Genomic DNA, 14,659 nt, shown 5'->3' with positions numbered 1-14,659 from the left:
AAGATAGTTAAGGAGCTTGCCTGAAGTCACAAACTAGTAAGTAGTAGAATTTGAGATTCGAACACAGGGTCTTCCTGCATAGTGAGCACTAAAATCTCCTCCTAAAGTTAAGCTACCACTGTTACCAAGGCAAGGTGTGCCTGAAAGCTCCTTTTAAAGTGGAGAGTAATTCAACATAATTCTCCACGGATTTACACATAATATTCTGACTGGTCCTGCTTGGTCCTTGGTTCCAGACTGAGGTTATCAGTTGGTCTACAGCTCCTAACCTGATTCATTTGCATTTGAATCTCATCTAGAGATTTTCACCCTTTTTTAAACTTTGTTCCCTAGAGTCATTTCCTAACAGTCAAAATGATAGGAAGAACTTTATTTTCTATAGATTATAAAACCAACAAGACCATATAGAGTATAATTGTTCTACACTGTAATCCCGACCCTATTCTGTGTTCAGTATTACTGTCTATCCTACCACGTTAGGTCAATCACTGACCTACCATGATTCCAGGTGACTCAGTCTACATGTCCCATTTCTATTGCAAAATTCTCTAGGGTAGTAATTCTTAAGAGCTCCCACCTCCTCCCTGGTAAAAACAGCAGAGGTTAGTTCACCAGGATCTGCTGCTCAAATTGACCCACTGCTTATAGCTCTTCCCAGCAAGATGAACAGATTTCCTATGAAAAAGACATTGCTTCATAATGTATAAGCTTTATCCAGGACCTAACACAATATAAGGCTGTATCTGATGGAAAAGAACAGAAGAATAAACAACTGTATAAATAAGTCAACTAATGACCTTATGCCCCTCTTAGGAGTGACAAAAATTTTATTTATCATCTAGAATGTGTGAGGCCCTATGCCAGGCATAGGCTATCTCATAAACAGCAATGCAGCTGTGGTCTTTTCTCCTCTGGATTTTAAAGTCTTCTGGGGAAGTACACATTAATCAATTGCAAGCACACTGTGATAGCCCCCTCCTCTGAAGCAAGCAATGGCTGCTGACACAGTATTATAATGGAGTCACAAAATCAAATATATTTGAGGCCCAAATAAGCATTAAAATGTATAAAAGATAGAGAGTAAGTAATAGGGTAATATGCTCATGTCAAAAGAAAGTACAAATTTCATCCACAAGTGTATACCATTCTTTGATGTACTGATAGATGTACAAAGCATATTTGTAGGCTCTACCTAGCCTGCTGGTTATATGTTTGCTACCCCTGGAAAGAATGCTTCCAGAATGTAACTTGTGGCTTCAAATTCTGAACTACTACATTCCTACTATAGAATTAAGTGGTAGACTACTTTTTCAGGGAAGCCAAATCTTAAGTTTTCTGTAAATATGATATGGTTTGACTGTGTCCCTACCCAAATCTCATTTGAATTATAGTTCCCATAATCCCCACATGTTGTGGGAGGGACCAGGTAGACATAATTGAATCACAGGGGCAGTTTATCCCATGATGTTCTCATGACAGTAAGTGAGTTCTCACAAGATCTGATGGTTTCATAAGCGTCTGGCATTTCCTCTGCTCATTCTTCTCCTTCCTGATGCCATGAGAAGAAGGATGTGTTTCCTCCCCTTTCCACTATGATTGTAAGTTTGCTGAGGCCTCCAAGCCCTGTGGAACTGTGAGTCAACTAAACCTCTTTCCTTTATAAGTTGTCCAGTCTCAGGCAGGCCCTTATAGCAGTGTGAGAATAGACTAATATAAAATACTTCATATTCCTTCTTCCCTGTGTAATCTGAGGCCTCTGTTAGGGTTTTTATAAAGCAACTGTTTGTTCAAGCTGAACCATTTCATTAACTAACCTGAAATTTTGCCATTCCCTTAATAAGACAGGAAAAATTAACTGGACCAAAAGAAAGGACAAACAACTGCTGAACCATGACCAACAAATGCCAAATACGCAGGCACTTCTTACAAAAAATCCTCTGAGTGTTCATGCTCTTTCCACTGAGTGACTAGTAAGCTCAGATGTATTTGCCATCAAAGTACCTACATACACTTTTGGCTACAGGCACTTGTTATCTCATTGCTACCCCAATGACAGAGAAAGGAAAAAATCATTTTTAGAAATAATGGCATTATTCATCTTATTATCATCTTTGGCTATAATGCAAGGAAGACAATAAAATTAAATATACCCTGTACTTTCTGTCAAAGAAGTCTTATGATTTGAGATCTTGAATAAACATACATGATTAGAGCCACGCATTTCTATATTGTTTGTATGAAAATATTGTTTTTGATAACTGTATTAACAATAGACATGAAAAACTTTAAGCTGTCATAGATTTATAAGCTGAATGTGAAAATATTTATTATATTACCTAAATTAGACATTGCTAGTTAATCTCAAGTGGCAATTAGTAAATATTTACAGTTCTACAATAAACTAAGTTTACATATATTTTTAGAATAATTTATTTTGTAATAGATCTTAACTAGTGCCACTATTAAGAGGCAACTGGGGAACAGAAAGGTAGTTCTCTATTCAATACCTATTTTCTCTTTCCTCTCTACAAAAAGCCTAGATTTGGGGGGTGGAGGAGTAAATCAATGTGTCTACATATAAAAAAAACATTTTTAGTTGAAGTTAGTAGCCATGTAACAGAATTCTGGTCAAGAATATATAGATGGAGTTGTTCGGTGCTTAAGGAAAGCTCTTTAAAAGGGTGATAGACTTGGCTCAAACATGCCAAAGAGAGATCTAGCCTTTGCTGCAGCTCATGGATGGTAACCTTTAAACCATTGAAATTTCCTGAATAACAGGATTGTTATTTGTGGTGGGCCCTTCTAACCACATCTGATTGTATATGTTAATGAGATGATTCATGGTAAGCCCCCAGATAGTTTACACTAAGAAGAAGACTCATGGCATAGGCCGGTCAAACCACGAAGGCCAACCATGTGATTACAGCATTGGGGCTTTGAGCCATACAAAAGCCCAGCCTCTAGGGAGGAAAGAAGGGGAACCTGGAGACTGAGTTCTACCAGGTAGGTAGTGATCCAGTCAATGATGCCTATGTAATAAAACTCCAATAAAAACTCTGGCCGCCAAAACTAGGTGAGCTTCCTGGTTGGCAATACTCCAAGTGTATATTGCTACACATTAATGCTAGGCAGGTAATGAGTCCTTAAAGATGATTCCAGGAGGGTAACATATCTGTGAGAATAATGGAAGCTTCACATTTGGAACTCTCTCAGTCCCACATTCTCCCCTATACATTTCTTCCTTTGGCTGGTTCAGATTTATATCTTTTTGCTATTAAATAAAACTATAATTGTAAGTATAGCACTTTACTGAGTTCTGTGAGTTATTCTTGCAAATTATCAAACCTGAGGAAGTCTGTGAGGACCTACAAGTTTGAATCTAGTGGGTCTGAAGTCAGTATGGCATTAAGAACCCCCCAATTTTGGGTGGTGTCAGAAGTCTTGAACAAAGCTGGCAGTCTGGAGGACTGGGCCCTTAGCCTCAACTTTGGAAACCTTGAGTAGACTTTGCTTTTCCCTTCTTCTTTTCTAAATGTAATGCTGGATGTAGGAAAGCCATCTTGTGACAACAAGGAGAAAAATATATGCCAAGTGTATCAGACAGGGTTTAGTCAGGGAAACTATTTCAAAAAATATATAATGCAGGAATGAAGGTCCTTAAACACTAAAAGAGCTGGAAGAGCAAAAGACTGAAGACTGAAGATCCTGCTGTAGCAGTCTCTTGCCCTCCCAGCTCTTTAGGTGTGTCACCACAGCTATAGTCCAGAGAATCAGGAGGTTGCTGTAGCCACTCAGGATAGGAAACCACAGGAAACAGGAACCCCAGAGTGAAGACAAGTGATTGAGAATGAAATGCCCAGCAGCAGATGCGAAACCTCACAACTGGTGAAGTCCCAGTATCTGCCAACCACACTGCCAGAAAAAATACTGCAGTCTTCACTGGCAGAAAGTGAATCACAGCTAGAATTCCAGAGGGAATAAATCTAAAAAATGTAATTTCTCAGCCTCCAAGTATCTTCCATATATTTTACTCAATGAAAATGCTTTTTACCATTCTGTTTTTTGTGGTTTTTTTGAGACTGGGTCTCCCCCTGTCACCCCAGCTCAACTGTGATGGCACAGTCACAGCTTACTGCAGCCTCCCGGCCTCAAGCAATCCTCCCACCTCAGCCTCTGAAAGAGCTGGGACTACAAGTATGTGCAACCACATCCAGCTAATTATATTTTTCTTTTTTCTTTTTTTTTTTTTTTTTGTAGAGACAGGGTCTCATTATGTAGCCTAGTCTGGTCTTGAAATCCTAGGCTCAAGCCATCCTCCCACCTCGACCTTCCAAACTGATGGAATTACAGGCATGAGTTGTATAGTTAAAACTACCATGGTATTTGGTATAAACGATAAAAATTTTCTCACTATATGAACATATAGTGTTTATCAAGAATTCAGAAAGAATATTGTGGAATGGTATTCTTTACATTTTTCCCAAGCCTTGAAGTTTTAAAAGGTATGAATCATGAAAGCCTCGTAGTGAAAAAGGGGGTATGGCAGTACCTCCTCCCCATGGCAGCCAATGAAAGTACACAGTTTATTATTTACATGAAAAAGTGACCTGATACCCAGAGTTATGGTCTCTGAACATTTCAATCAGATACTCCATTGATAAAAACTGCTAGGCATAAAAATCTAACATATATATATTTATCATGTACAAGAGCTACTATACTAATATATCATGGATATTATAAAGCAAGGAAATTTAGACAGGATGTAAAAAAAGATAATTGAAAATGCTGCAAAATACTATTCAATATGGAATATAGGTCATTATTTTTTTATTTTGTGAAATTTTTCTATTGTGATAAATATAACACAAAATTCACTATTTTGATATGTACAATTCAGAAGTTTTTTAGTATATTCATAATGTTGAGCAACTGTCACCACTAGTTAATTCTAGACTATTTCCATCATCTAAAAACAAATCCCATATCTGCTAGCAGTGACTCCCAATTCCTCCTTCCTCCAACCCCTGGCAATCATTAGCCTACTTTCTGTTTCTATAGGCTTGCCTATTCTAAACATTTTATATGAAAATAATCATAAAATATGGGTCACTATTTTTAATATATTTGTTACAGCAGTTTACGAAACAACAATGAAAACTTGTTTCTGCATCAGTTTTTTGATTCGTGGTTTTGTTATCATATCTAAAAAAGACTTACAAAGATCCACAGACCCAAGTAGACATATACCATTTTTCAGTCTCACTCATCAATCATTTTGTTGAAATTTGACTAGGAAATATCTACTTTCTCTAGGTAGTCTTTATTTATTAATTTTTTTTAGAGACAGGGTCTCACTATGTTGCCCAAGCCAGAGTGTAGTAGCTAGTCATAGGTACATTACAGCCTCTAATTCGTGGCCTCAAGGAGTCCTCCCACTTCAGCCTCTCAATAGCTGAGACTCCAGGCACATGCCACCATACCAGCTTCTAGGTATTCATATGAATAAATCAGAAAGTGTTGTGTTTACAGGCTTTTAACAATCAGTTCCAGATTCTCTGCAACTACTTGTATAAGTTTTAAACATATTTAAAATTTCTGATTCCAGGTTTTTAAGCGTGAAGACATATGAGTTTTTATAGTGATGCATATTTTTCCAATGAAAAAAATCACAGAGGTGTTTAAATTGCCAAATGTTACAAAATGTCCACCTCTATGAGTTTGTTTCCAAAAGTATTTACTTTGTCATTATCATAATATTAATCAAAATTTTTAAACAACTTGATATGCAGCATCCTGCAATAGCAATCTTTTTAAACCAATCACACATCTTATGAGGATTAAGTTAAAACTAGATTACCTGTAAATCCACTTAATCTAACACATGCAAACTGCAAGAAAACTGTAATATTGTGGAAATTAATATACGAGTGTGGACCCCACAATTATTCCTCCAAAGTGTGCATGTTCCATTCTTCCCTGAGGTCACTCCCAAACCACCTGGGACAAGTGGTCGCTGGACCCAAGGACTTCATAAAGCCTCAGTAATATGGCACACCGAATATTAGTACAGATTAGTTTCCTTTGGTGTACTTATTTAAAAAAAATACAAATGGAACTTCAGACATTTTTTCCCACATACCATGGATCGTCTTGCATATTCCAATGTAGAGGCCATCAATCTTTAAAACAAAGGTTAAAGTTTTTTTTTTTTAAAAAAAAGCCTGAATTTAGCAGTGACTAATTATATTAGGCACTTGGAAGTATTTATGGAAGGGAAGGAGGCAAAAAGGAAAGAAAATAGTGGATAAAAAGTTAAAAGTTCATGTAGTCTGAGGAACAAAATCTTGGTTATAAAAATTTATGAAAACAGGTTTTTTTTTAAAATAAAACAATTTACTATTATTTAAAAATGAAGTATTTAGAGGAGATTAAGCAATCAGGTGGTGAGACCTAGGGTGGTGAGTCTAGGGTCAAGGCCAACACTTGCCTTTACTTATGTTCTAAAACCAGGTATTCAGAGATAAGCAAAGGAATTCACAGTGGAACCAAGGGCCCCTGACAGAAAAAGGCCAAGTACCCACATCATCTAAATGTAAGGTGACATAAGTACATTACAATTTTAAATTTCATTTTAATTTATTGTAAATTATACTAGAGTAACTATGTATGATTATAACTATATAAATCTTATACAATTAAAAAAGGATAATTGAAAAGTTAGAAAATACCTGAAATATAAATATATTCCAATTTGGTAAATAGCTATTATAAAATCAGCTGAATGACAAAAATGAAAGCCAAGGTATACAGTGTTCATAGATGACTAAGTGCATTGTTTACCACCACAAGTGTTCAGAACAAAAGGCAGAAGTACTGACTTCACAACCTCAATAGATTCATGAGGAAGCTCAAAGCATTTATGACTTATGAGAGCTATGAAAACAGAATTTATTTAATAGGTCATCCAATGAAAATAATATAAAAAGAACTTCCTACCTTTGTGATAAGAATTCGGTATCTATCCAGCATTGCCTGGCTGTCATGGCAGCCTGCCAATAACTGCCATACCTCTGCTCTCAATGCTTCAGGGACGCCACTCTTCACCAGAGTAGATAGCCCTTTCGGTCTTGCACCAAGATTATTGTGCCTGAGAAGACAAGAAAGTAATCCATTCACACTCCCTTTACAACTCCTGAACTGCAGTTGCTATGAAAAGTATATTAGTTTATATAAAAGTGTAAGCCTGGGTCAAGAGAAAAATGTTTGGGGGCGGGGCATTAAACAGTAGCACTACGTAAGCTCAATTATATCTTCAACTTTTCTTCTCATCTTCATTATTGGTGAGCCAGGTAATTCTGCTTCCAGGAAAAGTTTTTTCTTCCTCTCATTTACTTTTAAAAATTGTCCTATGAACTTATTCATAATAATTAATGTGCTAGTTATATATTTCAAGGCAACATTTCAAGGCATAAAAAGAACCATGTGAATTCCCTGAAATGAATGTACAGCAAGTTGGACAATGATGTGTGGCAGGGAATGGGTTCAGGAAGTGATGCTGAAAATGGATCATAGGCCTATCACACCTTAACTATATCCCCTTCTCTGAGGCCAAGCTGAGCTAGGCCAAGTGCCAAAACCAGGCTCCACAGTATAGAAGGCATAAGGTATATATATTATACTCAAGTTTTACATGGCACCACATCCTGGCTCAAAGGTCCTCCAGGAAGCCCTATCTATTGATGATCTAACTTGGAATTCTTTGTTCCAGCATAAACTTAGATATTAATGAACTTCCAAGTTAAAATGGCCTAAGATAGGTTTTCTAGTAAGAAGAGTTCATTATTGTTTACATGTCTGAATTTGCCTCTCTGACTTGTTACAACAGCAAGTGCTCACTAAAGGAAGGACGTAGCCCTTTCCTACAATCACCAGAATCTACACGACAACTCCACCTTGCTGGGGGAGCAACATATACTTTCAGGCTTTATCACATCCCAAGGGTGTGCAGCATCAGAACAAAGGCAAAGGTCTCTCCTCCTAAAATCAATTATCACAACATAGTGAACATGCTACTATGCCCATGTGACCAAGAAACTGAATTGTTTATCTCCATATAGTGAATGTAATTTCATTTGTCATCTTTTTCCTGGTGCCTAGCTTGAACCTGGAACTATATTCTATGCCTTTTTGCTCAGACTTGGCTTTATTTGCTGCTCACTTTTTATCTCTTAGAGCTGACTCTGGTGCAACCACTGGGATTCCAAACCTTGCCAATGTACTCTGGTTTGATCTAACACCCCAGGCTCTGGTTTCAAGTTTTGAGCCTCGAAAGTCATAGAATCCACGTCTATTTTCTAAAAGTGGTCTCCCACTGACTTGACTAGACTATACACACTCTTCCACCTCTAGCTCAGACCCCAGTATTGGCATACCTTCCTCTGAAAATATATTCCTTGCTTTCCCCATACTGTCATAATCAGGCTACCTCAGAAAAAACTATAACTTCCACAACTGAAACAAGCTCAGGTAAACTCATCCCATTAAACCATCAGATTTAATGGTTTATTTTAGATTTTTCTAACTAAACTTTTGTACTGTTGGGTTAGAGAAACTAAGCTGATAATACTGATGGGCTTGAAGCAAAAATAAATTAGAAAAAAGCAGAGCTTATATGATTAAACATGCTATAATACCTTAAAATAACAGTTACTCTGCAAAGTGACAAAAGCAAGTTTCAAATTAGTAAATAGGTGTTAGTTTAAATACACATACATACCCACTATTTTGAAACTTGCTTTTAGACATGCATAGAAAAATAATATAGAAGAACATACTTCAAAATATCTGTGTAATAGAATTAAGAGGAAAGTAGCCCTTTTGTTTTCCTATGCTGCTGAAATATTTATAATGATTTAAAATTCTTTTGTAATCATAAAACACAAAAAGTCATTTCAATTCTTTAAACTTCTCTCATAGCTTTAAATTAAAACATAATTTTAATTAATTTGGAAAAACACCATAGATAATTATGTTTCACAAAATATGTAATGTAGAGGAAAAGTATTAATTATTCTTGAGAAGACTTCCACCTGAATAAAGTATTTGACAAAGAATATTATGCCACAAGAGAGTCAGGATCAGTCATGAAGGAATCTTTTTGTAATTTAATGTTTGGCTCTGATTATACTTTTGAATAGGAAAAACATATGGTTTAAGGGTAGCTAAGTTTCTGTACTTATAGTGTAGAAAACTGGGTTAATTAAAAGCAATGAAGAGCACAGCTCATTTCCTCTGAAATTAAATGCAAAATACTCTGAATTATGAGTCTCATAATTTATAATATCATGTAAGGGAAATCCAAAGTATGTAAATATAGTATATGTTACATGTTATATAGAGATCAGCAAGTCATCACTGTGACTCCACAGCTATTAAAACTCCAATGAATTAATTAAAACTCCATGTAAAAGAATCCTTTCTTGGCTGGGCACAGTGGCTCATGTCCGTAATCCCAGCACTTTGGGAGGCCGAAGCTGGCGGATTGTTTGAGCCCAGGAGTTCAGACCAGTTCGAGACTGGGTGACATGGCAAAACCCCATCTCTACAAAAAAACAAAATACAAAAAACTTAGCCAGACATGGTGGCACATGCCTGTAATTCCAGCTACTTGGGAGGCTGAAGTGGGAGAATCACCTGAGCCAGTCCCGGAGCTAAATGAGCTAAGATCACACAAGCCTGGGAGTCTGAGTAAGACCCTGTCTCAAAATTTAAAAATTAAAAACATTTTTAAAAATCCCTTTTTCAATGCCATGTGTAATTCTCCGTCATACTCTTACCCTGTGCAACAAATTTCAAGAGTTGATGTAGAAGCACGATCTCTATTTCCTCCCCTCCAACTCCTTTCTCAATTCAGTTCAACATGGCTTCTGTATCTCTCCTTGAAAAGTTTTCACTTAAATGATCTATGACCTCCCTCCAGTCCCCACTGGATTCAAGACATATTTTCAGTCCTTTCACTGTTGACCACTCTGTTTTCCTTGGCTTCAGTGACAAAGTACTACCTCTTTATTCACCTTCACGAACCCCATTGTTGATTGCTTCTCCTCTATTAACTCTTAAGTGCTTAGAGTCCTCTCTTTCTACTCTTGCCCTCAGTGATCTCTTTCATTTTCTTGTCTGTATGCATTATCACCTATAAACATGTATCCTGAGTTCCAGAAGCTCAAAGGCACGTCAAAATCAAAATGTACAAGTCTGAACTCAAGTTTCTTCTCCCTAAACCTGGTTATTTTCCAGGGTATTCCATCTCAGAGGCTATTACCACAATCCATCCAAACTGGAAACCTAGAGGTATTTTTGCCCCATCATTTATTACTAATCCAAGTCTAATATATCTTGTTTTCTCAACCTCTACAAAGTTCATGCATTTCTATCTCAACTGCAACCAACTTTATCCTCCCTAGACCTCTACAACAGCCTCCTAACATTTACTGGTCCTTCCACAGTGTATTTCCAATATTGTAGGCAGGATGAAAATAACAAGCAGTTCGATGAAATATTCGGTTGGCTCAAACTGTTTTGTATGATTTAACTAATATTTTAAAGTTTGAATACCTCTTCCTACACATGCATACACGCATATATACACACACTCCTTAAGATTAATAGTCAACAATTCCCAGAGAATACTTTACCAAAATATAACCCAACTCAATTGACATTCAGTTTCTAGCTTATCCTCAGCCACTTATTCAGCCGGGCATAACAAAAATATCTTTCCTCCTCTCTTAAAAACTGAGGCACTATTTATCTTTAGAGACTGACATTTAAAAAGAACTAGGTCACTCATAACACTGCTTGATTAACAGCCTTGTTTTACTGGTTATCCCAAGTAACAGCAGAGCAATCATATTATATACAGCGCCCTATCACTTGAGAGACACTAATAAATACTAAGCCAGATGCTGCTAGCATATATCTATGACCAAAGAGGATCCAAATAAATAAAAAATAAATTTATAAAAATAATCATTGCTTTCAATATTTCTGATTAAAATGTAACTACACATTGCCATTGCTTTGATACATTGACTGCAGCTATCAGGAACTTGAAAATAGGCAACTAGTTCTAATAAATGCTGAACTCTACCCTAGAAACAAGATGGATACCTGATACAATTATTTTTAAAGTCACACATAAACCAATTATGTATTAATCATACAGTAATTGGCTAGGTTTTAATGCATTAATAGAAACTCCACAAGGGCAAGAATATTTGTCTTCTTTACTTATATATCTTAAACACCTAGAACAGTGCCCAGCATATAAAAGGCATTAAATACATTTTTGATAAAGGAATGAATATAATTATGAAATAAAATGAATATGTGAATTACTAAAGCTAAACAAAAAAGAACGCTTTTTTAGAAGCAAACATTCTCATTGAATTTAATAGATCAAAAAATGTCATGGACTCATCTAGTGGACTTTCTTTGCTTTCAAAGAGGATTTTCTTGAAATGACTTAGGCATGTAAGAACTCTACTTTTAAAGGTGTCTACTGGGAGATAAAATTTCAAAGGGGAAGTGTTATTTCTAACAAAAACAGCAGAAAAAGCAAGAGATGAGGGGGATAAAAGTCATTGAATGTGACCACTGAAAAGTCACCAACAGAATTAGAGCAATTTTGATAGAGGGGAGGCAGAAGTAGTTGCTACTAGATATGAGAGTATGACAGTAGCAGCAAGAACCATTTGAAAAAGTTGTCTCCAGAAAACAAAGAACTACAACTGAAATGAAAAGATGAGGTAGCATCAAGAAAGGCTGGAGATTTCTCCAGCCCGCAATAATGAGCACTAGGTACAGAGAAGTTATATATTATACCTACATTAAGAAATGTTTCAAAAAAAAGATAAAGATCATTATGAAGATGAAAAGCATACTGATTCAAATGCATTTTCCCACTCTGATAAGTAATGAATAGCCACAAAAATATAATTAAAATGCCTATTAAATATGTATCAATTTTCTCATATTCAATAAAAGAGAATGACTGATTTGAAGGTGATTTTACTTGATGTAATAATCCAATACCCAATATTTTCTTCTGATGTTCACTTAGTTTTTTTGGTTAGAAAATCTTCCTGTATAATATTCTTCCTGATAAAAGTTGACTTATGACTAAGTAGTCACAGTGAGCATTACCTTTTTTTTTTTTTTTGGTCTTTAAACTTTTTCAAGTTTTCCACATATTTCAAACCCTGAAGCAGTTATCCAGATATTATTCTATCTAATTCCTTAAATCTTTTAAATAACTAGTAGTTAAATCATCACCACTACCATTTTGAACATATTCAACATAAAAAAGAAATCTTGCTAACACTTTCAGTTTTGTTTTTACAAGTTCTCTCATCACAAATGTTTTTTTCCTCTCTTAACCTTTCTTTAGTTCACTTGCTTTTTTCATGTAGTTATTTCTTCAATATGCCTTTAACGCCAATTTGTTATAAAGATCTCCATTACTGAACTTTTTATACTGTCTGCTCTTAGTTTTATTTTCTATATTATTTTTATTTTTTCTAATTATTTCAAATTAGTATTTAAATGTTTTTCTTTTACATCTTTCGGATTGCATATTTAATTATGTGAATTCTGACTTTGTTCATCTTTTCCTTTTTTAATAGAATGATCTAGCTATTTAAGAATCAGTTCAAAATATTTTCAAATATATTTAAAATTTCATTGAGAATACATACTGTCTTATCACTTTAAAAAATATTTCCCCAGGCTGGGTACAGTGGCTCATGCCTGTAATCCCAGCACTTTGGGAGGCTGAGGCGAGTGGTTCACAAAGTCAAGAGATCAAGACCATCCTGGCCAACATGGTGAAACCCCGTTTCTACCAAAAATACAAAAATTAGCTGGGCGTGGTGGTGTGTGCCTGTAATCCCAGTTACTCAGGAGGCTGAGGCAAGAGAATCACTTGAACCCAGGAGGGGGATATTGTAGTGAGCGGAGATTGTGCCATTGCACTCCAGCCTAGCAACAGAGTGAGACTATGTCTCAAAAATATGTTTATATATTTCCCCAAAGCACAAAGTGTAGGGCTCCATATGACAGGTGCTTTACCTACGTAAATCACAAAAATGTCTTTATGTAAATGCCTACGTATTATTCCTGACACTTAGGAAGTTTCTAAATCGAATGTTTCAAAAAGAAATTCTGAGCACAATTAAAAATTTTTGACAATCCTTGTATAAAAGACACAGTTTACACTTCTGTAGTTTGCGCAAATGTTAACTTTTTCATATCATGACATAACTATAATGATCCAAATTTTAAAAATTTGAATTGTAAAAGAGCCAACAAATTTTCTAAAGGTCTAAGAATCAATTACCTTAGTTTTTTTAAAACAGTTCCCTCAGACTTCTACATAATTTCTTAAAGTCCATTAATAAGATTACTAGAAATATTTTATTTCTGAAAACAATGTACACTGAATTTCAGCTGAGAAACTACGTCAATTCTACCTCAAAGGTCTTTTTCCATTTGGAGCCTCCTCTCCATACACAGGGCCTGTGAGTTTGCTACAGATATCATCAGCCCATGCAATTACCTCCCAATTAGTTTCTCTGTTAATCAGTGTTCTTCCGACTCCAACATTACCTTCCAAAACAAAACAAAACAAAAAACCAATGGGAATCTCAGCTTAAAGAAATTTATTGGATATTGTCTTTATGTTGATAATTATTGAAGTTGGGCAGTGGGCATATGAGGCTTCACTGTATTATTTTACTTCAATGCACAGTCAAAAATTTCCATTACATCTACAATGCTTATAGAAGGATTCATTTATTATATCAAAATTTTGTGTTTAAAGGTCTACATGCCTCTATAACATGGTAAACCTTGATGGTAGAAACTATCTCTCACTCATCCTTAAATCAGCACTGTCTGTTAAAGTCCCTAAGAAAGAGTAGATGATTAAAATTTAAAAGTTGAATGAATGAATGTACTTATCATTTTACAGGAAAAAAATGGTAAAGAAATTTGAAGCAGCCTCAGTGTTTCAGTTACTTTATTAAATAATCTCCTATGAGTATGCATTCCCACCCACATTGATTATAAACCTCAAAGGTAGAAACTATGTTGTCTTCTATGTATCTCTAAGAGCCTAACATGATGCCTCATAAATTTATATTGAAGCAAGTGATAAATCTTGCATTTTAGAAATTGAGTGGAGATCTCTATTTAGTTGTTTATTTAGTCATCAAAATATTTTGTTTTCTTACCCACCATACTGGCATTCTCATAATCTCTCTTTAAACTCATGATTAGAACCTTCAAGTACTACCTGGGTATCAATTTTACTAGTTTATTCACTCATTCACTAGAACTCCCACATGCTCTTATAAAAACTAATCTAGCAACCTATCTATATTTAGGTAGGTAATGGCAGCCTGCCCACCTGGTTAAAAAGGTTCTGGCTCTAATGGCCAGGTGCAGTGGCTCACACCTGTAATCACAGCACTTTGGGAGGACAAGGCTGGCGGATCACCTGAGGGCAGGAGTTGGAGACTAGCCTGGCCAACATGGCAAAACCCCGTCTCTACTAAAAATACAAAAATCAGCAGGGCATGGTGGCACGTGCCTATAA

General features: G+C 35.8%; 1 protein-coding gene across 6 annotated transcripts in view; it reads right to left on the bottom strand.

Moving 5' to 3' along the window:
• RABGAP1L (RAB GTPase activating protein 1 like) overlaps positions 1–14,659 on the bottom strand; it is a 726,923-nt gene that overhangs the window by 499,352 nt on the left and 212,912 nt on the right. For all 6 annotated transcript variants that reach the window (XM_064370670.1, XM_064370668.1, XM_064370669.1 and 3 more), the window contains one exon: positions 7,000–7,150. In XM_064370670.1, coding sequence (XP_064226740.1) covers positions 7,000–7,150 — 151 coding nt within the window. The remainder of the gene's footprint in view (positions 1–6,999; positions 7,151–14,659) is intronic.

Source organism: Aotus nancymaae, unplaced genomic scaffold, assembly GCF_030222135.1.
Source record: "Aotus nancymaae isolate 86718 unplaced genomic scaffold, 86718_ANA_hifiasm-v0.15.2.pri h1tg000108l, whole genome shotgun sequence".
Lineage (NCBI taxonomy): Eukaryota > Metazoa > Chordata > Mammalia > Primates > Aotidae > Aotus > Aotus nancymaae.
This window is presented reverse-complemented; position numbering and strand designations above follow the sequence as displayed.